Source organism: Dendrobates tinctorius, unplaced genomic scaffold (assembly GCF_039654945.1).
Source record: "Dendrobates tinctorius isolate UK_male_01 unplaced genomic scaffold, ASM3965494v1 ptg000040l, whole genome shotgun sequence".
Lineage (NCBI taxonomy): Eukaryota > Metazoa > Chordata > Amphibia > Anura > Dendrobatidae > Dendrobates > Dendrobates tinctorius.
The window spans coordinates 5550216-5573952 of NW_027361708.1; the positions used below are offsets into that span (position 1 = coordinate 5550216).

Genomic DNA, 23737 nt, shown 5'->3' on the forward strand with positions numbered 1-23737 from the left:
TTTCTCTGCTATTCCTTTTGGTGGTACACTACCGAAGCTTTTGGCATCGTTCTCCATCTCATTTGTAACCTCTCTATAAGCTATGCAGCTAGGGATGTACTTGGAAAGAAGATGACTTAATAACGTAGTTAAAGGGATAATTTAGACTTTTTGATTGACGATCTATACTTAGAACACATCATTAACGTATTAGTGTTTTGGATATGTCTGGACTCTCAGTGATCATCAGAATAAAGGGACTATGAGTCTATGACATTCGTCAGAGCACCAAGGCCATTTCATTTTTCATCCACACTGCGCCATACGTACAAGTCTGCCTGTTATTGCAGCGCATGTGAATGGGATAAGCTGCTGTACGAGGCACAGGGGTCACTGGGGTCAGGCCCTCATTGATAATACAGTAATAGACCGGCAAAGTCTAAATACTCTGTCATTAGTGAAGACATATACGTCTCCGAAGTGATCTCCTGCTACCGCCACATGAAATAGCCAGCCCTCCATCTCTGCTCTTCTCTCTGCTTCTCTCTCTCCAATTTTTTATAAATACTTATGCTTCATGTTACACCTATGGTCATTAAACCTTATTTGAAGCAAATCTGTTTGATGAGTGAAAATAATAAATATGAGATTGTCTAGTCTGCTTACAAACTGCTGACACTTCTGCACTGGGTGGAACATATTGTGAATAGTGATGAGCGAGTATACTCAGGTTTTCCTGAGCAACGAGTATACTCGCTCATCACTAACTATGAATCATTATCAGCATTGAATGCCAAGCTCTTACAAAGATGCAGCCTATGCATAAGGTTTTAACGGGGATCACTGTTTTATCTGCTGCAGATCTACCGGTTCTCTGAATGTTGAGCTCTGTATAACCCCACCCCCACCACTGATTGGTAGCTTTCTGCCTATGCATAGTATAAACTAATCATTGGTGGGGATGGGGTGATACAGAGCTCATAAATATAAAGGACAACATGGCAACAGGTTAAATAGTCCCCAAGTGATATTCTCATGCTGATAGATTAGTAACTTTCTCAAAACTATAGCAAGCAGCCCACTAAGTGACACATCATTGGAATCAACAGTAGAAAGGGATGATAATAATAATAATATAATAGCAATAATAATAATAATTTTATTAATATAGCGCAAACATATTCCGCAGCACTTTACATTTTATAGGGGACTTGCGCAGACAATAAAGACAGTACAGAAAGACACATAGCACAGATACCAAAAGGAGTGAGGGTTCTGCTCTCAGGCTTACAATCTATGAGGAAATAGAGAAGACACAAAAGACAAATGGTAAAAAAAAATGTTTATAGTGTATGGTCCAGCCATCAATAAAATAAATAGGGTATTCACATAATGCTGCATTAACCAGTCACCATACAGTACATGTACAAGTACAGACACAGATGACTTTTAAGGGCATGAAGTGTGTGTATGAACAGATGCTATGAGGGTCCTGATTTTGAAGAAATTTTGTATGGGCCAAATGAAGATAGTTAGATAAGTGAGATGAGGCAATAGGCCAGTCTAGCAGAATACGTTTTTAGGCCACGTTTAATACTGGGGATATTGGGAATTAATCGAATTGTCCGGGGTAGTGCATACCAAAGAATTTGTGTAGCATGCGAGATGTCCTGGAGAAGGGAATGGGATGTTCAGATTGTTGAGGATGTTAGTCTTAGGTCATTAGCAACACGGACGCAAGGGTATGGTGGTAGACTGAGATAAGGAACGAGATGTTGAGTGGTGCTGAACTGTGAAGTGCCTTGTAGGTGAAAATAATAAGTTTACATTGTAGCAGATGGGCAACCAGTGCAATGACTGGCACAGGGTAGAGGCATTGGTGTAGCAGTTTGAAAGGAATATGATCCTGGCTGCTGCATTCAGTACAGATTGGGGAGGGAGAGATTAGCAAGGGAGAGACCAATTAGTGGAGAATTGCATTAGTCCAAACAAGAATGAATAAGAGCTACAGTTAGGGTACCGTTATACATAGCAACTCTCCAGCGATCCCGACAACGATATGACCTGGTAAGGATCGCTGGTACGTCGCTATATGGTCACTATTAAGCTGCCAAACAGGCAGATCTACTCAACGATGCAGCAGCAGTCTGGCAATCCATATAACGACCTCTGCGGTCGTAGGTACCTTGTCATGCAGCAGCTAGTCTGACAACTCACACCTGCGTCCAAGAGTTCTGAGTCGCCAACGAGGTCGCTCATCGGCGTCATACACAGCGATGCATGCCGGTCAGCGGGATGCCAACGATCAAAAAATGGCCTGGGACATTCGAGCACGATCAGCAAGATCGCAGTGGGGGGCCGGTCGCCGCTGCATGTCACACGTAGCGAGATCGCTGGCGAGGTCGCTGTTGCATCACAAAATCTGTGATGTTTCCACGATCTCGCTAGCGATCTCACTATGAGGCGGGGCCTTAAGAGTTTTTACCTAGTCAAAGTCGAATTCTAGAGATGTTTTTGAGGTGTAGGTGACATGAGCAAGTGAGTGATTAGATGTGTTGAGTATAGGAAAGATCTATATCAAATTTGACCCAAAGACAGCGGGGTGTTGCTGGGAAGTAATCCTAGACCCACACACAAAAATGGCAATATCAGGCATAGGTAGGTTAGTGGAGGGAGGAAACACAAGGAGTTCAATTTTTGACAGATTAAGTTTTAGAAAGAGGGAGGTCATAATGTTAGAGACAGCGGAAAGACAATCACTGGTATTTTGCAGTAATGCAGACGTGAGGTCAGGAGATGATGTGTAAAATTTAGTGCCATCAGCATAGAGATGGTACTGAAAACTAAATCTGATTGTTTGTCCAACAGGGGCAGTATATAAGGAGAAAAGGAGGGGACCTAAGACTGATCCTTGAGGAATCCCAACAGTAAGGGGAAGATGAGAGCAAGAGGAACCAGGAAAAATTACAGTGAAGGAGAGGTCATGGAGGTAGGAGGAGAACCAGGAGAGAGCGGAATCTTTGAGACCTATAATGTGGAGCATAGTGAGAAGGAGCTGGTGATCCACAGTATCGAATTCTGCTGAGAGATCCAGGATAATCAGCAGGTAGTAGTGACCATTGGATTTAGCTGTTAGTAGATCATTAGAGACTTTAGTGAGGGCAGTTTCAGTAGAGTGTAAGGAATGGAAATCAGATTGTAGAGGGACAAGAAGAGAGTTATCTGAGAGATAATGGATCATGATGGTTTTGAACAAAGACCAGTTTTATTAATTAATTAATTAAATATGGATTTATTTTTCTGACAAAGGAATTTTTTCAACTCTGAAAAGCGTAGATTAATACAACTGCTTTTTTTTCAACACCATCACCATTTGATATCCTCTTACCTAGCAGCTCAGCAGATTTATCCGTATATATTTTTTTGTACCGTTGCTTTTACCGCTGATTTTATTCCAGCATACGGAGTTGTGCCTGACACATCTCAAAAAATATATCACATCATACCGCCACCAAAAAATCAACTAGAGATGATCACCATAGTTAGGTGCCTATCACTACACTGGCCTGAGCCTCCCTACCTAACAGCGGAGGTTGGCAGCCTAGACGCTCCACGACTGCTCTCCCTGTTCACCCTATATGGCCCTATTATGACAAGGGTGTGACCACCAGGTGTTAGGTAGGTGAGAAAGAAATGTAAGAGGTGTCTATAATTTCTTAAAATTGTGATATCAAGGTTTGTATACAGGCTTCTTTCACTGATTATATCTATGTCAGTACTAATTCTTCATCTTCTTAATTCATTAAATACAACTATGTCAGTGTTGATCCTCCTTCTTCTTGATTGTTTACAACTACAGTATATATTGCAGGTGTATGTATATAGGTCCAGATATACCCTCTGCGGGGCCTACCTTCTTTATATCTTATTGCACTCCAGTTGGGAATAGGGTATAAGATTGTTAGACTGCTCAATTAAGTGGAGACTCCAATCATATAGTTCCAGGGAGTCTTATTCCACGTGTAGATACAACAGAACAGAGGTCACGAATATCAATCAAGAAGAAGGAGGATCAACACTTACATAGCTGTATTTAGTGAATTAGGAAGATGAAGAATTAGTACTGACATATATATAACCAGTGAAAGAAGCCTGTACACAAACCTTGACATCATCATTTTAAGAAATTATAGACACCTCTTACATTTCTTTCTCACCTACCTAACAACTGGTCACACCCTTGTCATAATAGGGCCATATAGGGTGAGCAGGGAGAGCCATCGTGGAGCGTCTAGGGTGCCAACCTCCGCGGTTAGGTAGGGATGCTCAGGCCAGTGTAGGGATAGGCACCTAACTATGGTGATCATCTCTAGTTGATTTTTTGATGGCAGTATGATGTGATATATTTTTTGATATTAGTTTTAAATATATAGGATTAAAGATTGTTGTTTTATTGTCTAAGAGTAAGAATACACTGTGAGCCTGTGGGGTGGTGGACTCCCGTAGAGTGTCTGTGCCGGAACCAGGGGGGCACCATCTGGGTTCCATAAGGAACGGTACTGGGGTGGCAATGAAGGAGAGGGCACGACTGGAGGTGACAGGGCAACAGGGGGTGGGGCGAGGATGAAAGGAGCAGGGAGCGCACTGAGAGTTCAGTTGGCAGAGAGGCTGAAAAGAGACAGGAAGCCGTGGAGGAGAGAGAGTGCCGACTTAACTGACGCTGTTCCAGGGGGAGACCGTCGGGGGTCTGTGGAGGGTAAGCAACGAACTCACCGACAAGAGACTTGTGCTTTACTGGAATCCGGGCCCAACCCCGACCCACGGTCAGCCACAGCCGTTACCACTGTTCCTCGCTCTGGTGCGGCAGGTCCGCGACCCGGAGCCTCCGCTAAGATTTCACATCGGCCCGCTGCGGCGGCCTTCCCACTGCCTCCCTGCCTCAGCCTGTGGCTGCAGCCTCTTCATCACCGACGGCAGTGGACGCCATCTCGTCAGAGTCGGCAGTTGAGGCCTACTCCCCGTCTGCAGAGGAACCCTTAGCGTGGGCCTGCCAACGGTCACTTCCGGAAACTGCGACCAACCTCTCTTTAGCACGGGAGCCTGATAAGACTTTCTGCAGTGTCTACCCTGCTGTGTTTATAGGGGGTCATCTCCACAAAGGACTACTCCAGGGCCTTTTGCGCCCCCAGCCGCAGGATTACTTCAGGGCCCGTTGCGCCCCCAGCTTCATGATTACCCCAGGGCCTGTTGCGCCCCAATGGCAAAGAACCTTCAGGGCCTGATGTGGCCCCAGCTCCAGGAATACTCCAGGGCCTTTTGCGCCCCAACGGCAAAGAACCTTGAGGGCCTGCCGTGCCCCCAGCTTCAGGAATACTCCAGGGCCTGTTGCACCCCAACGGCACAGATCCTAGAGGGCCTGCTGTGCCCCCAGCTGCAGAACCTTCAGGGCCTGTTGCGCCCCAACAGCAAAGATCCTTTAGGGCCTGTAGTGCCCCAACTCCTCCTGGGTGCTGAGGCGCCCAGGGGTCACGGCCGTTCTTCAGCAGCTGAACTTAGCGGCAGCGGCGTCAAGGCAGCCACATCCGCAACGCTGAAGCAGACACACCAGCGACACCGAAGAGCGTCTGGAAGGATAAGTTGACTTTAGGATATAGGACCCATAGTCGGCCGTCGCGAGGCCCATAATAGCCGGCTTTGCCGGGTTAGTCGCATTCTTGATAAGAAAAGTATTGTTATTGTTGTTGAGTCCCTGCGTGGACAATTGTTGTTATCCCTTCTTGGTTGCTCAGCATAACCCTAGCAGCTTCAGTTCATAAACGTTACTTTCCAAAATCACACTCAGTCTCGTGTCTCGTCACTGCATCCTGAGAACCTGCTGGTACCTACAAGCCCACTTGATATTTTTCTTACTATTTAATCTCTGTAAACTGTGAAATAGTGTGCCTGACACATCCCAGCCAGGTGAACAATACTATAATATCTACAATGTTTGTTGTCCGGGTCATTCCCCATTATGCGTTTTCTTGTTAGCTTTAATCTATACTACATCATTGGAATCAGGAGGTCTGCCTCAACAACATGCTGATCTCAGATTGGGTGGCAAAAACCTGGTGACGGATTCCCTTTAGTTCTTCACACAATGGTATTATGGGTTAATTTTGAGTTGCACTAAACCATAATATATCTATGAATCCATACTGTGGCTCAGGTGTGTGCATGAGGAATATCACTTTTTCTGACTAGTATTTCTTTTTAATTATATTCCATTTTTCAACTGTTTTATCTGTATGTCTCGCTGCCTCCTTTGCTTTCCTTATTCTGCCCCTCTCCTTTCCACCAACTTCCAATAATTGTAATCTGATTCCTCAGTGAGCTGAAAAGTTTGTCCCCACTTAAGCGTATCCAAGCAGTGAAATCAGAATACTGTCGTCTGGCAAAAGTAGTATTTTATTAAATTGTATTGCAAAATGTTTATCTTCCTTCTTACTACTGATGTGTAAAAAATCAAAACAACGGTTAATCTTTTATGTGTCCCTTTTTACTTTCCATTGAGTTCTAGTGAAAATGAGATTGGTAAGTGATTATATACTTAAATGTTACAGGCTGAGATAGATTACTAACCTAGATCCGAAAGATTGGACAAGGCCAAGAGACCCACACGCACCAACGTATCATTATCTGGGTAATCAGTTAATATCCTGACCAAGGAAGGAATGACATCAAGTTCAACCAGCCGCTCCTGTAGCTCATCTGAAAGGAAAAAGAAATGAGATAATAAGTGAGTGCTACAAATGCAACTTTAAAGATCGCAACCTGACAGCACACAAAAGACCCAATGATGGATTGTTCTAGTCTTTACTTTTACTATACTAACTTGTTTTTACCATGGAAAGTTTTTTTTACTGAAGGTAGATCAAAGCTCTCATTTATGAAGGAAGGTTGTCAGAACTATATGTATTTAATCTCGAGTAGAGAAGACTTATATTATTTCTATATAATGGTACTATAGAACCAATATTATACCTTATCATACACATTAACTGGTCGATATTATTAGATTCTTCCGAAGTTAGTCTAATGTGTAGTTTGGCTTTATCTACAGAAAACAATAAGCGGCCATAAGAATTATCAGAGGTAACAGCAGAAAACACTAGAAGTCAAAGATTAGTGATTGTCACCCAGTGTATTCTTAGGTTATCACTATATAATAGTATTGACCCATAGAAGCGCTACTCGGCACGAAACGGCCGTCGTCAGTTGCTTGCACCCTCCTGTTTTCCCTCCCACGGCCATGATGTTTTAAACATTTTGCCAATAAAGAGCGGAAATTCTTCAAAAGATCGGTGAGTGCTACCTGTTTTCTCTTTGGTGAATATCACTATATAATAGCCTCAAACATGTTGGAGGAAATTATAAGGACTAGTGTCTCATGCACTGGCCTTGGAATAAAGTGCGCCAAGTTTATTAAGAGGCGCATGCCAGAAAGTAAAATCTACATCATCATAGTAAATTTGCAGTGCGTGCCTCCTTCTGAAAAAGCCTCAACCACTTTTAGAAAAGTGAATCAGCTTGTACCAAAGACCATAATATTGAGATATTATCACTTATTTCAAATTTTTTTTATAGAGAGTTGATAAATTCCCCCCATTCTGACTGATATTTTGCAACATTTTTATTCTGTTTATTCCCTTACACTTTTTTTCATTTTAATACAAGGGTTTACAAGATAAAATGAAAGCATAATGCTTACAAGATAGTTTATGCACAAGTTATACATTAGTCTTCATACTACCAATGAACATTCTGGACATTTTATAAAACAGAGTTTCAGTCCATAATTCATCCACCTACTATTATCGTAACAGATGCGACCAATGGCTCTGCCGGCGTGCAAAAGCAACTCCTGATCTGAACTCTGCAGCAAAGGCACCAACACGAACACCAAACCAGCATCGATACAGGGCTTTCTCGTTTCCTCTATTTGGAGAACATATGTGCAATGTAATATCATTAAAGAAAGGGAAAAGGATACAATAAAATTCTACAAACTGAAGCTACTAGGTAATGATATCAATAGACAGAGATACTGACCATAACTATACAATCATGGCTGAAAGTGTTGGCATCCTCGAACTTGTTCCAGAAAATGAAGTATTTCTCCCTGAAAATTATTTCAATTACACATGCAGTCTTATACACATGTTTAGTTCTTTTGTGTGCATTGGAACAACACACAAAAAAAGACAAAAGCGTAAATTGGGCATAATTCCACACAAAACCCCAAAAATGGGCTGGACAAAATTGTTGGCACCTTTCCAAACTTAAGGGTAAACAACTTTGTTTCAAGCATGTAATGCTTTTCAAACTCGCCTGTGGCAAGTAACAGGTGTGGGAAAATATGGAAATCACAACTGGAAAAAAATAAAAAGGGGAGAAGTTGACTCAATCTTTGCATTGTATGTGCCACACTAAGCATGGAGAACAGAAAGAGAAGAGAACTGTCTGAGCACTTGAGAACTAAAATTGTTGAAAAGCATCAAAAATATCAAGGTTGATATCATCTCCAGAGATAACAATATCATCTCCAGAGATCTTGAAGTACCTTTGTCCACAGTGTGCAACATAATCAAGAAGTTTACAACCCATGGCACTCTAGTTAATCTGTTGTGAGTTCATTTTCCCCTTCATTACTGAGGCCCGAGGAACTCCCTCTTCTGGTAATGAAAGGTAGTGAGCCTGATTATCAAACACCTGAGGCTGATGATGATGACTGGCTGAGTGGAGTTACTGACTGGATATAAGGCTGCCGACGCACTTCTGCCCTGCGGGTGATTTCTCTGTGGGATCCTTGGAGACCAGTCTGAATTCCTGCTCCTCTAAAGCTAAGTTTGCTGCTCGGCCTTTTGCTTTGGTGCTTTGACTTTGTTTTGCTTTGTTTTTCTGGATTTCTGCCATTCCCTGCTGGGGTGTGCTGAATTCATTTAGCTCTGTCTTCTGAAAATACCTGAGTGCTGATTTAGTTTTTGAAGCCTAGCTGCTTCAGGGCCATTTTCATATCAGCTTGTTGGCATATGTCTTTGATAGGGGTTTGGCAGATTGCAGACAACAGCCTTCCTGTCCTTTCCTATCTAGATAGTTTTGGGCCCGTCTTTGCTCAGTCTATCTTTCTGTCTGTGTTAGTATTTTCATCTTGCTTCACCGTCATTATATGTTGGGGGCTGCCTATTGCTTTGGGGTCTGATCTGGGGCAGTTTAGATTTCCCCTTTCTTTCTTTTCCCGAAAGTTCTCTCCATCTGAACGTAATTATGATGTGGGGAATAGGGAACTGTTGGCCATGAAATGGGCATTTGAGGAGTGGAGACATTGGTTGGAGGGAGCTAAGCATCAAGTCGTGGTCCTCACTGACCACAAGAATTTGATTTACCTAGAGTCGGCTAAGCGCTTGAACCCTAGACAGGCTAGGTGGGCCTTGTTTTTTACACGTTTTGATTTTGTGGTTTCTTTTCTTCCTGGAACAAAGAATGTCAAGGCAGACGCCCTCTCTAGGAGCTTCTTTGCTGATTCTCCTGTGGTGACCAAGCCTGCTACCATCTTAGGCGAAGGGGTAGTTCTTTCTGCCATCTCGCCCGATTTGAGACGTGCTCTGGAGGAGTTCCAGGAGGACAAACCTGAGCGTTGTCCCAGTGGACAGTTGTTTGTTCCTGACCAGTGGAAGAAGAGAGTGATGTCTGAAGTTCATTGCTCTGCTTTGGCTGGTCATCCAGGTATTTTTGGTACTAGAGATCTGGTGAGTCGGTTTTTTTGGTGGCCCTCCTTGTCTCGTGATGTCAGGAATTTTGTGCAGTCCTGAGGGACGTGCTCCCGGTCTAAATTGTGTTCTTGCTCTAGTGTGTTGTTGATGCCTTTGCCTGTCCCCAAGAGGCCATGGACCCATATTTCAATGGATTTCATCTCTGATATGCCTGCCTCTCAGAGGATGACTGTTATTTGGGTGATTTGTGATAGGTTCTCTAAGATGGTTCATCTTGTACCACTCCCTAAGTTGCCGTCTTCCTCTGAGTTGGTGCCCCTGTTTTTACAACAGGTGGTTCGTTTGCACGGGATTCCTGAGAACATTGTATCTGACAGAGGAGTCCAGTTTGTGTCTAGATTTTGGAGAACTTTCTGTTCCAGGCTAGGAATTCAGTTGTCCTTCTCCTCTGCTTTTCACCCTCAGACCAATGGGCAGACAGAGAGAACAAACCAGACCTTGGAGTCATATTTGAGATGTTTTATTTCTGCTGATCAGGATGATTGGGTTTCATTTTTGCCCTTGGCGAAATTTGCTTTAAATAATAGAGCTAGTTCTGCCACTTTGATGTCACCTTTTTTTTGTAACTTTGGGTTTCATCCTCGATTTTCTTCAGGGCAGGAGGAGCCCTCTGCCTGCCCAGGTGTTGACACTGTGGTGGAGAGAATGCACCAGATCTGGGACCAAGTGGTGGATAAGTTATCTCTCTCCCAGGAAAAGGCCCAGTGGTTTTCCAACCGACATAGGACCATTGGTCCCCAGTTTAAGGTTGGTGATATGGTGTGGTTATCATCAAAAAATATTGCTATGAAGGTGGCTTCTCCTAAGTTTAAGCCTAGATTTATTGGACCTTACAAGATTGTGGAGATTATTAATCCGGTCTCTTTTCGTTTGGCTCTTCCTGTCACATTTAAAATCCATAATGTGTTCCATAAATCTTTGTTGAAGAGGTTTGTTGAACCTGTTGTTCCGGGGGTGGCACCTCCAGACCCTGTATTGGTTGAAGGAAACATGGAATATGAGGTAGAGAAAGTACTGGATTCCCGTCTGGCTAGACGGAGACTCCAGTATTTGGTTAAGTGGAAGGGTTATGGTCAGGAGGATAATTCCTGGGTCTCTGCCTCTGATATTCATGCCAAAAGATTGGTGCGTGCCTTTCATCGGGCTCACCCTGATCGCCCTGGTGGCGTAGTTGAGGGTTCGGTGACCCCTCCTCAAGGGGGAGGTACTGTTGTGAGTTCATTTTCCCCTTCATTACTGAGACCCGAGGAACTCCCTCTTCTGGTAATGAAAGGTAGTGAGCCTGATTATCAAACACCTGAGGCTGATGATGATGACTGGCTGAGTGGAGTTACTGACTGGATATAAGGCTGCCGACGCACTTCTGCCCTGCGGGTGATTTCTCTGTGGGATCCTTGGAGACCAGTCTGAATTCCTGCTCCTCTAAAGCTAATTTTGCTGCTCGGCCTTTTGCTTTGGTGCTTTGACTTTGTTTTGCTTTGTTTTTCTGGATTTCTGCCATTCCCTGCTGGGGTGTGCTGAATTCATTTAGCTCTGTCTTCTGAAAATACCTGAGTGCTGATTTAGTTTTTGAAGCCTAGCTGCTTCAGGGCCTTTTTGATATCAGCTTGTTGGCTTATGTCTTTGATAGGGTTTTGGCAGATTGCAGACAGCAGCCTTCCTGTCCTTTCCTATCTAGGTAGTTTTGGGCCCCGTCTTTGCTCAGTCTATCTTTCTGTCTGTGTTAGTATTTTCATCTTGCTTCACCGTCATTATATGTTGGGGGCTGCCTATTGCTTTGGGGTCTGCTCTGGGGCAGTTTAGATTTCCCCTTTCTTTAGGCCTATGTAATTCTCCGGCTGTGATCGAGGGGTCTAGGGCATCGTAGGAACCCCCCACGGCTACTGCTAGTTGTGTTGATAGGTTCAGGGGTCTGCAATCTGATAGTTGCCAACTTTTCTGGTTTTCTGGACTTAGCTTGTATTTCTGCTTTTGCCTCCTACGGTGACTCATTCATAACACTAATCTCCCTAGATGTGGACGGCAGAGAAATTTTATGAAAAGTTGTAATGCAGGATAGTCCTGATGGTGGATAAGCAGTCACAATCAAGTTCCAAAGAAATTCAAGCAGTCCTGCAACCTCAGGGGGCATCATTGTTAATGTGAACTATCCATCAACATTTGAATGAAATGAAATGCTATGGCAGGAGACCCAGGAGGACCCCTTTGCTGACACAAAGAAATGAAAAAGATAGGCTGCAGTTTGCTAAAATGTAGGTGTGTAAGAGAAAATCCTTCTGGAAAAGTGTCTTGTGGGCAGATGATACCAAGAAATAGCTTTTTGGGAGAGCACATCATTCTACTCTTTGTTGAAAATGGAATGAGTCCTGCAAAGAAAAGAACACAGTACCTACAGTCAAACATGGTGGAGGCTCAAAGATTTTTTTGCTGCCTTTGGCACTGGGTGCCTTGACTGTGTGCAAGGCATAATTAAATCTGAAGATTACAAAAATTATTTTGGGTCGCAATGTAGTGCCTAGTGTCAAAAAGCTGGGTTTACGTCCCAGATCATGGGTTTTCCAGCAGGACAGTTACCCCAAATATACTTCAAGAAGCACCCAGAAATGGATGGAAACAAAGGGCTGGAGAGTTCTGAAGTGGCCAGCAATGGGTCCAGATCTAAATCCAATTGAACTTCTGTGAAGAGATGGTAACATTGCTGTTGGGAGAAGGCACCCTTCAAATATGAGAGACCGGGAGCAGTTTGCAAAAGAAGTGTGGTTCAAAATTCCACTTGAGAGGTGTATGCTTATTGATAGTTATAGGAAGCGATTGATTGCAGTTATTTATTCTAAAGGGTGTGCAATTAAATTGTCTGGACCATTTTTGGGGTTTTGTGTGAAATTATGTATAATTTGCCTTAGTTTCTCTGTATTTTTGTACTGTTCCAATACACACAGAGGAGATAAACTTGTGTATAATAAAACCTGTGTAACTGCAATAATTTTCTGGGAGAAAATCTTCTTTTTCTGGAACAATTTCAAGGATGCCAACACTTTTGGCCATGGCTATGCATACATTTTCAATAGTAGAAAATAGCAATTTAATGAAGACAGGCTTATAAGACAATTACTATGTGCAGGTGACACTGACAAAATGTGGCAGCACCAACAGTGGTGAGACCAAACGGTGTGACTGGTTGCATGCAGCCAAAGCTTTTCCAAACCTTATTGTCATATACCGCACAAAATACCTGTGGCTCCTGGTCGCTGTGGGTGGGTCAAATATTAGCCACATGGCCCACTGTACATGTGTTATCATCCTAAGCAACCATGTTATTAGCAGGTACAGCTATGCAATAGTAATGCAATACTGTCTTTTTAGTTGAAGATGTAACCTTATACAGCTGTCTGTCTGGGAACTATGTAAAGGTTAAATCACTTTTTGTCATATTTGCCAGAAAAAATATCGCACGGACAGTATAATGTTTTCTAGTAACATGATGAACATTATATCAAAACCTGACAGGTCACAATGTAAATCACTGGAGTCCATTATTGGCTGTTAGGTGATTGTAGGAACAGAAAAACGAAAATGGTAACGCAGATGGTACCTAGCCTTGATGTAGTTTTCAGAACGCTTTTTGGGGACCATTGCCTGAAGCATTCACACCTCCTTTTTTTCTAACCTTTCTAGTGCAAATGTCTCAACTAGAGTTGAGCGAATTTGGTCGGATCGGGTATCGTGAAACTCGAATGAAACAAAATTTGAGTCGGATGAAACTGGTCCGACTAGGGCAAAAAAAATAGGAGTTTCGTCCGAAACCTGACCCCAATGCAAGTCAATGGGAAATAAAAGTCGGCATTGAGTGGATGAATGTCATCCGCTCAATGCTGACTTTTATTTCCCATTGACTTGCATTGGGGTCGGGTTTCGGACGAAACTCCAACTTTTTTTGCCCTAGTCAAACCAGTTTCATCCAACTCAAATTTTGTTTCATTCGGGTTTCACGAAACCCGATCCGACCAAAGTCGCTCAACTCTAGTCTCAACCTGACCTCATCACAGAAGGGCAAATTTGGCTTAAAGGATACCAGAGTTCTGTCATAAAAGTCACTTAAATGGGTGATCTGAAATCCAAATGATTTTTCATCCTTAGTCCCTATCTATTTGATGCAAAAATCTAAACTATTTTCTAATATGCTTGAATTAAAAAATCCTTATCCTTCCCTAATTACACTGTGTAACAGCTTTTCACTATATTTTTTTCGACTTCTTTTTTGAGGACGCTTCAATTGAGAATCTCAGTGCATGCTGGGATGCTCAAACAAAGTTTCATTAGGGGACAGTGGCTGCGGTCACTACTGCAGCTCCTGATCCCTCCCTGAAATGAAACATCATCAGTGTCGCTTGTTTCAGCGGCTGGGCTAGTCGCATGTGCACTGTTTGATGTGCACAATGACAGCGCACTCTCTGCTGGCACCTCAGATCATCAGTAACGAGCTGACAACAAAGCAAGTTGTCAGAATACCTGTTGTGCAGAAACATCACTTGCAGGTGTGGCACTGGTCTCTGCATGCCAGGTATTCTGAAAACACACTCTCCTACCAGTTCATTACTGCTGATTTGAACAGGCAACAGAAAGTGCGCTGTTATTGTGCACATCACATAGTGCAGATGGGACTAGGCAAGCCTCTGAAATAAACATCCATGATCTCCCTTCATTTGAATTTCCCAGCATGCACTGGGATTCTCAAACCAAGCATCATAAAAAAGGAAAGAAAAAATAAAGAGTGAAAAGCATTGAAAAAGTGTCGTTAGGTAAGGATAGGATATTTTTAATTCAAGTATGTTAGAAAATAGCTTAGATTATGGCATTAAATAAATAGAGTTTACAGATGAAAATTGTTGGATTTTGGACCATTCTTTTATAGTAAAAGACATTTTATCTATGTTAATCTAATTTTGAGGATTTCACATATACTGTGAATTTTCTATAGGTGAGATGGTGCTACAATAAGGAGCACACTGCAGTTTAGCAGTCAAAGTAATTGTTCAATCAACGGCCATCATATTACCATTCTTTGCTAGCTCAGCTAGAACATGTGCAACCTTCTCTGCACAATTTGGACTGGTTCTAAGTATTTTGCCCAGCTTTGGTAACACATCGAAGTCTGTAAGCAGCTTAGCTGATGTCTGCACTGTGGAGAGATATAAAACAGAGCATGATTATATTATTTTGTCATTCTTATGTTACGTTTGAATGACTCCCCCTGGTTTTAACTGTTGGTGAATTGTGTAGTCTTGCATTTTTATTCTTGTTTCAAAAATCTTGTTTTTGCTGATTATACGGCGTGTTGTAAACTTGTTAATATGAGTGATGATCATGAAACGTTTTGGACATATTGCTATATAGGCTGGTTTTGAATAACGTATGGTCGCCATCATGTGTCGTTGGAAAATATAATCACCACGCATATATGAATATACACTCCTCAACATTGAGATTGTTGTAACACCAAAAATAAAAATTTGTGAAATCATAGGCTGGCAAGACATGTTACTGATATGCAAATGATGACAAAATGGAGAGAACATTTTCAAAACATCTCGATTTATTCAGCATATGAGGTTATTAATGGCTGTCTGAGGATGGTTCTGCCACACTGAATGCTGTGGGCACACAAATCACTAAGATCTGCTGCTGGTATCTTGGTTTCTAATTGATTCTCATTGAGAATACAGAATAATGAACATCATAAAATGCTCCTTACAGAATAGGTCCCATATATTTCTCCATATAGAATGGATCCCATATAATGCTACAAACAGAATAATGCCTCATATAATGTTCCATACAGAATAATAGACCCTCTATAAAGCTCCATATAGAATAATGGACCCCAAATAATGCTCCATACAGAATAATGGACCCCATATAATGCTCCATACAGAATAATGTGTCCTATATAATGCTCCATACAGTATAATGGGTCTCATATAATGCTCCAAATAGAATATTAGACACCATATAATGTTCTATACAGAATAATAGACCCCATATAAAGCTCCATAAAGAATAATGGACCCCAAATAATGCTCCATACAGAATAATGGACCCCATATAATGCTCCATACAGAATAATGGACAGCATATAATGTTCCATACAGAATAATGAGTCTCATATAATGCTCCAAATAGAATATTAGATACCATATAATGTTCCATACAGAATAATGGACCCCATATACTGCTCCATACAGAATAATGTACCCCATATAATGCTCCATACAGTATAATGGGTCTCATATAATGCTCCAAATAGAATATTAGACCCCATATAATGCTCTATGCAGAATGGGACCCATATAAAGCTACATACAGAATGGGCCCCATATATTGCTCCATACAGACTGGACTTATATAATACTCCATACAGAATGGGCCCTATATAATGATCCATACAGAAGGGGCCCTGCATAATACTCCATACAGAATGGGCCCCACATAATGCTCCATACAGAATGGGCCCTATATAATACCCCATACCATACAGTTTAGGCATTATATATTGCTCCATACATAAAAAAATCAAATACTCCCCTCTCCTCACTGGCCACAGGTGCGGACTCCTTAGCGTTGTTGTCTTTTGGCTCTCTGCTCTGTGACTGCTCAGAGCAGGGGGCACACAGTAGTGATGTCATCACTTCCTCTGCACTCAGTAGTCACAGAGTCAGAAAATGTGGAAGACACCGGAGCTGCAGAAGAACAGGGAGAGGTAAGTATTGCAAGGGGCTTATCCTGTATTTTTTTTTTACAAAGATCTACAGGTCTGGCTAACACTGAGACTTGCTGAAATATCCACTTCCAGTAGGTGCCCCAATTTGCTTGCTATGAGGAAAACTACCATCCCTGTTGCTTGATTGCTGTGATGTGCTTTCTTCCAGGTCTGCTTCTTCCCACACACCCAATGATGAACAGAACTCTCTGAGAGTGCCCTTTCTTCTCTCTCTCTAGTCTGCCCTATAAAATGAGGAACTAAAACACTAGTGCCCATCTACTCCTCTCCACTGTGAGCTGGCCCTACAGTTAACCCTATCAACCCTGACTAAAAGGAAAATGATGCCTACATGAGGATAAAACACACAATAAAATACAATTCACACAAGATATAACGACAGGAGTCTTCAGAAGGGGTGTTAGCCATGTTCTTCAGCTTCACATAATTAGCATATCATTTTTGAAACAGGCATGAAAATGCAAGGTTTACACACCTCCCCAACAGTTAAACGATAGCAACATATTTTGGGGCAATTTTTTTTGGCTAAAAATCATTATTGTTGTTTGGTTTCACAAAAAAAAATGTTGCAGTGTTTAGCTTTTAAAGGCTTTTTATTGCATTATATTGCTAGCTACCTAATGAGTACACTTTGAATCCATCAATGAGATCGATCTGACAAACGAGTTTATAACTCTAAACTGATTTATAACCAAATCAGCTCAACTTTTATGTGGCTTGGTATCATAAATCAGCAGAGAGGAGCTCAGAAAGCTCATAGCAATAGACTATGCAACCTAGAGGCTATAGGAGGATAATAGTAGGATAATAAATTGTTTATAAAACCTCATTGCAATAATGATTTTTAACCAAAAATACTGAAAAGTAAAGTTACCAAAAATACAGTTCTAACATTAAATCGTATTAACTATATCTTAATTGGATAAAAATCATTAGTTACTAATAAATCCTTCAGTTTTAGTCATGGATCGTAGGTATTTTGCTAAATTGGTGGATATGATTATTCATTCCAATCAGGGAAGGGGGTATCTATCATTGGAATCTTAAGACTCTTATGACAAGTATGAGGTCTTTGGGCGAAACACCCCATGCTCATTCGTTGAAGTTAATTTATTGCCATGTTCTCTGCTAGAATTAGCTTTTAGCAATGATAATAAGTACATGTTAAAACTATATTTAAATCCAGGAGAAGCATTGAAACTCTGATTAAAAATTGAAGACATCGCAACGTAGTTCACCTTGCGGATTCATAAAAATGACCAATAATAAAGTAAAATTCCTTTCATTTGCCATCAGAGAAGCAAATGGTCATAAGGCCTGAAATGGATTATTAGACTGTCTGGATTATTAGATGCTGGGATTTTGCTGTATTTTCTCTACCATCCTTAAAAAGTACAATTCTATTTAAATTAGATATGTTATTTAGCTGCCTTATTATGGCGCCAGACAAAAGAGGTCATGACAACTTACTCGTTGACAAAGTTAGACTGAGAACACAATACATCTATGGATTTTTGCCAAAGGTATTGTGTCAGATGTTTTTTCTGACGTATTCTGTTACATTCCCTTAAGCCCCCGTCACACTAAGCGACGCACCAGCGATCCCAACAACGATATGACCTGGTCAGGATCGCTGGTGTGTCGCTACATGATTGCTGGTGAGCTGTCAAACAGGCAGATCTCACCAGCGATCAGGACCAGCGACAACACGGGTAACAAGCGCGCGCGTCACTTAGTTACCCGCTGTGTACCCTGGATACCAGCGTGCTCGCACTGGGAGCTGGTATCCAAGGTAAACAGTGGGTAACTAAGCACGCGCGGCGCTTAGTTACCCGCTGTTTACCTTGGATACCAGCTCCTAGCGCGAGCACGCTGGTATCCACGGTACACAGCGGGTAACTACTTTAAGCGATGCACACGCTTAGTTACCTGCTGTTTACCTTGGATACCAACTTCCAGCGTCTGCTTACAGCGCTGGGAGCTCGCTGATCAATGGTCTCCCGCTGCCACACGCAGCGATACGTGCTGGCCAGTGGGAGACCAATGATCAAAAAAGTGTCCAGGGCATTAGAGCACGATCAGCGATACCTGGCGGGGGGGGCGGTCTCTGATACGTGTCACACACAGTGAGATCGCTGATGAGATCGCTCTTGCGTCACAAAACTTGTGACTCAGCAGCGATCTCGCTTTTAGTGTGACGTGGGCTTTAGGCCTCCCTTTTGCCGTTTTGCATGTGCATGCAGCTTGTTTAAAGAGTATCTAACACTTCATGTTCTCTCCCCTCTGTACAGGGACATGGTACACATTATTGTATGATTTCTTCTTACTGAGAAGACAGACCTGTAAGTGATACCATACACGTGACTCGCGGGGACAGTGCCCACTTTTTTAGAAGACTGCACTGCTCACTATCCTTCACCAGCAGTAAATATATTATCACACTGGTCCATGATGGTCAGCAGCTTCTCTGTCTATCACTATCACAGTGGTCTCTGCTCTTTTTGGGGCGTAATAACTCCGATCAGAGCACAGACCCGTGTGACAATGGTAGATAGTGAAGCTGCAGAGAGAGAAAAGTCATCTAATAAAGTACCAGAATGTCCAAGCGAGCAGCGTGCTTCCAGCCTCTCTGCTTGCGCATGCGCATTAAAAGTGTGTGTGGTGCAATGAGATCACATTCCCCCCAACTCTGGAAAAAGGGAAAGGGGGACAGAATATAGAGCGTAGCAGCAAGATTTTAGGCCATAACCTTAGCCACAACCCCAGGTTCAACCATTTACCATTTAATTCCCATTTACCTGGCCACATTAAGAAAAGTAAAGAAACCTTTTGAAGGTTGTGTTTACACCACTGCTAAACATTTTCATCCTCTTGTCCATTATAGCAGCAGAACAATGAAAAGCAGCTGGGAAAGGATTTGTCATTGAATGCACAGCACAGGTCCACCATCCTCACTGACTATAATGAGCTTTGTCATCTTTTTAAGATTTTGACCCCATGAGTCTACACTCAGGCCATCTCCGCAGTGCTCCTCTCTGCCCTGAGGCCATCTCCTCTGTGCTCTTCTCTACCATGAGACTGTCTCCTTGGCACTCATCTCTGGCTCCAAGCCGTCTCCACGGCACTCTTTTCTGTCCTCCCCTTTTACACATTCTACTAGAGTGCTAATTATTTTTCTTATTATTTCCAATTGGTCCTATGGGTATGTATCCAACAAGCTTTGCACCTGCTGCATAAGATTTTGAAGCTGATTCATGATATTTCCTGATAGTTAGATAAATATTTGCATTTTTTATACATAGTTTGCCCACCAAGACCTTATAGCATTCTACATATTTTCCATAGTGGAGGAAGGATCTCTAGGAGCCTCAGCTACAGGAAAAATCCAGTGATAAGTCACTGGCAGAGCTGATTTGGGTGAGATGGGACCCAGCGACTCTACGTCAGGCAGAGACCCCGCTATTATTGAACATTGATCTCTATGTCCATGGAGAAGAAGAGACAGATAGTTGTGATAAGCCACTTCTGTTTTCTCAAGGGACACTGCGGCTCATTTGTGTAGTGTAAGGGAGTGAGATATGATGTCTTTCTTGCTTCTCTTCCTCAGATTGTCCCTCCTATGTCATTGTGTATATATTGCTAAGTGATAATGTTTATGAAAAACGTCTGCGGTACTGCAACAAAGAAATATGTATTATCGCTCGTCTTTAATGGTATTGCCACATGTATGTGTTACCATTGTGTAGAAAGCTGTAGCATATTGTCTTGTGTTTCTGTTTTATATTATTGCATGTACAGTTAGGGTAAGTTATTGCATCCTTTTGGGGACATTAGAGGAGGGAACTTTAGTATATAGTTTACATAGTCATGGGTAAGAGTAGTTCTGTTGTGGGCCACTAGATGGGGCATACTAGTGGGCTCTATAGGTATAGCTGATAGGACGTTCATAGAGGGTTAAGTGTAGGAGAGGCTGCCTGGTAGTAAGCGGGGACCTCGTAGGAAGTTAGGTCAGACGGGGCCAGGGTGCCCTAGTGTTCACATGTGCTATAGTCCCAGACAGCTTGGTAGCCACGCAACGTTCAAGTGCTGTAGCCCACATTACCCACGGCCACTGTGTGTCATAGCAGTGGGCCAGTACAGAAATGGAAAGATGTGGTGACTTGTCACCTGGGCCAATGCTTTTAGGGCAGGAGTCGGCTGGACAGCTGAAGTGAAGGGAGCTGGAGCTTCGACGAGTTCGGTACAGACGGGCTGGATGCTTTAACAGAGACAACCAAACCTGGTGGCTGATGATTTCGAGTCTGGGGCAAAACAGGCAGAAGGATTTGTCATCATGGCAAGGTCAGGCCAGGAAGGAACTCGGGAGCAGTCTAGGATGGTCTGGTCCGGGCGTGTACTGCACAGAAGTGACAGCCAGAAAGGGAAAGATGAGGAAACAAGCAAATGTCACAATGTACCAACTGTGGCTGCAACGTGTGAAGTACTCAGTAAAGAAAGTGTTAAAGTTAATTTGGACTGTGTCTCCATTGATGGGGGTTGCCTGAGAGAGGGAGCGTCATTGCCTGGGAAGTGCCCAGAGAAAGCTGAATCTAGAGATGCAGGTATGTCAGAGAGAAGAGTACAGTACAGTTTTCTGTAGGGAAAGGAATGGACATAGATATTGCGGTTATTCAGGTCATGACTACAGTCCTGTCCCTCCCTTACAATAGCACTGCGCAGTGTGAGCTCAGCTGGTGACTGCACACACTGTGCAGCTCTACACTAATGATTGCAGGATGATGGCTGATGGCTCACTGCCTTGGACAGTGGGACAGAGACCCAAATCTGAGATTATCCCACTAGATCTGGGATAGTTCGAAGCTATGAGATCAGTGAGAAGCCATTCCATCCACACGATGACAGCACGCTTCAATTGAAAATAGGTGAATAAAACATTTTTTGATATATACTGATTTTCAAAAGTCAGTAGTCATCTAAAATAAGTAAACACATACATATAATCATATTTTTTTATTTTTTAATAAAGCTAGATTTTTGGAGATAGGCAGTGTTTAAGGCCTAAGCATCCATCCTGACTGTGGCTACTAACGTAGGCTTTCTTGGCACATGCGTCAGACAACGGTCATAAGCACAATGTAACTCTAACTTAAAAAAGCATCTGTGCCCATTAATTCTGTTGGCGATACTTAATGTGGTTCTTTTTGATTGGGAGATTGTATATAGCAGTCCTTTTTTCTTGGACATGACACTTTATGTAATATAATTTATGTAACACTATTTTGTTGGAATACTGTATATAGGGAAGTTTTCAGGTTTAGGTGTGGTGTATAAGGCTACTTTGTGGCTATGGCAAAACTTTATGTGAGGGTATTCTCTGGCTAGTGCAGTGTATATGGAGCCATACACTCCAGTCAGGCTGGAGAACTGCAACCGTTGGTGTTATGATTGAGTCACCGTAGGAGGCAAAAACAAAAATGCTAGCTAAGTCCAGGAAACCAGAGAGGTTGGCAGCTATCGGATTGCAGACCCCTGATCCTATCACAACAACTAACAGTAGCCGTGGGGGGTTCCTACGATGCCCTAGACTCCTCGATCACAGCCGGAGAATTAAATAGGCCTGAAGAAAGAAAGGGGAAATCTAAACTGCCCCAGAGCAGACCCCAAAGCAATAGGCAGCCCCCAACATATAATGACGGTGAAGCAAGATGAAAACACTAACACAGACAGAAAGATAGACTGAGCAAAGACGGGGCCCAAACTACCTAGATAGGAAAGGACAGGAAGGCTGCTGTCTGCAATCCGTGAAAAACCCTATGAAAATAAGAGCCAACAGACTGACAGTGAAAAAGGCCCTGAAGACGCTAGGCTTCAAAAAAGCTATGTCAGTACTCAGGAATGTTCTGAAGACAGAGCAACCGGCAAAAGGTGATTCAGCTCATCCCATCAGGGAATGGCAGAATCCAGAAAAGCAAGGAAAACAAACACAAAACATAAATGCAAACAGGCATAGCAGAAACTTAGCTTTAGGGAAGCAGGAATCAGACTGGTGTCCTAGAAGTCCACAGAGAAATCACCCGCAGGGCAGAAGGGCGTCAGCAGCCTTATATCCAGTCAGTGACTCCACTCAGCCAGTCATCCTCATTAGACTCAGGTGCCTGATAATCAGGCTCATTACTTTCCTTTACCAGAATAGAGAGTTCACCAGGCCTCAGTGACGAAGGGGAAAATGATGTCCTGATTCTGCATTGAAGCATTACAATGAAACACTTCAAACTGCCCTGGATGAATTTGCACCCCCTATAAATAGAACACCACAACGCAGACGGCGACAACCCTGGCACACGGTGCAAACACGTTTCCTGCAGCGGTGCTCCAGGTGCGCCGAACGTCTGTGGAGAAAATCCAATCTACCCGAAGATTTCATCCATTTTAAGTTTATGCTTAGAACATACAACACTGCCCTTCACCTCTCCAAACAAACCTATTTCAACACCCTCATCACCTCACTGTCCAATAACCCGAAACGTCTCTTTGACACTTTTCATTCTCTGCTCAATCCAAGAGTACAGGCCCCAACTACGGAGCTCCGAGCTGACGATCTGGCCAATTACTTCAAAGAAAAAATTGACCAGATCCGACAGGAAATTATCTCCCAATCACCTCATACCATGCACTGTCCTCCCTCCCCCACTGCATCTAACTCACTCTCTGATTTTGAACCAGTCACAGAAGAAGAAGTAAGCAGGCTCCTTGCATCTTCTCACCCAACAACTTGCACCAGTGACCCATTTCCGTCACAGCTCCTCCAGTCCCTTTCCCCTGCTGTCACCCCTCACCTAACTAAAATATTTAACCTCTCTCTCTCTTCTGGTATTTTTCCCTCCTCATTTAAGCATGCCATCATACATCCACTACTTAAAAAACCATCCCTCGACCAAAACTGTGCCGCTAACTATAGACCTGTCTCTAATCTTCCCTTCATCTCTAAACTCCTGGAATGCCTGGTCCACTCCCGTTTTATCCGCTATCTCTCAGAAAACTCTCTTCTCGACCCTCTCCAATCCAGTTTCCGCTCTTTACACTCCTCTGAAACTGCCCTCACTAAAGTCTCTAATGATCTGCTAACAGCTAAATCAAATGGTCACTACTCCATGCTAATTCTCTTGGA

The 23737-nt window shown here is 42.8% G+C and overlaps 1 protein-coding gene across 3 annotated transcripts in view; it reads right to left on the minus strand.

Annotated features, from left to right (window-relative positions):
- LOC141088663 (rap1 GTPase-GDP dissociation stimulator 1-A-like) overlaps positions 1-23737 on the minus strand; it is a 327771-nt gene that overhangs the window by 163955 nt on the left and 140079 nt on the right. For all 3 annotated transcript variants that reach the window (XM_073574813.1, XM_073574814.1, XM_073574812.1), the window contains 3 exons: positions 14848-14970; positions 7831-7956; positions 6601-6729 (listed from right to left, as the gene is read on the minus strand). In XM_073574813.1, the coding sequence (XP_073430914.1) occupies positions 6601-6729; positions 7831-7956; positions 14848-14970 (378 nt within the window). The remainder of the gene's footprint in view (positions 1-6600; positions 6730-7830; positions 7957-14847; positions 14971-23737) is intronic.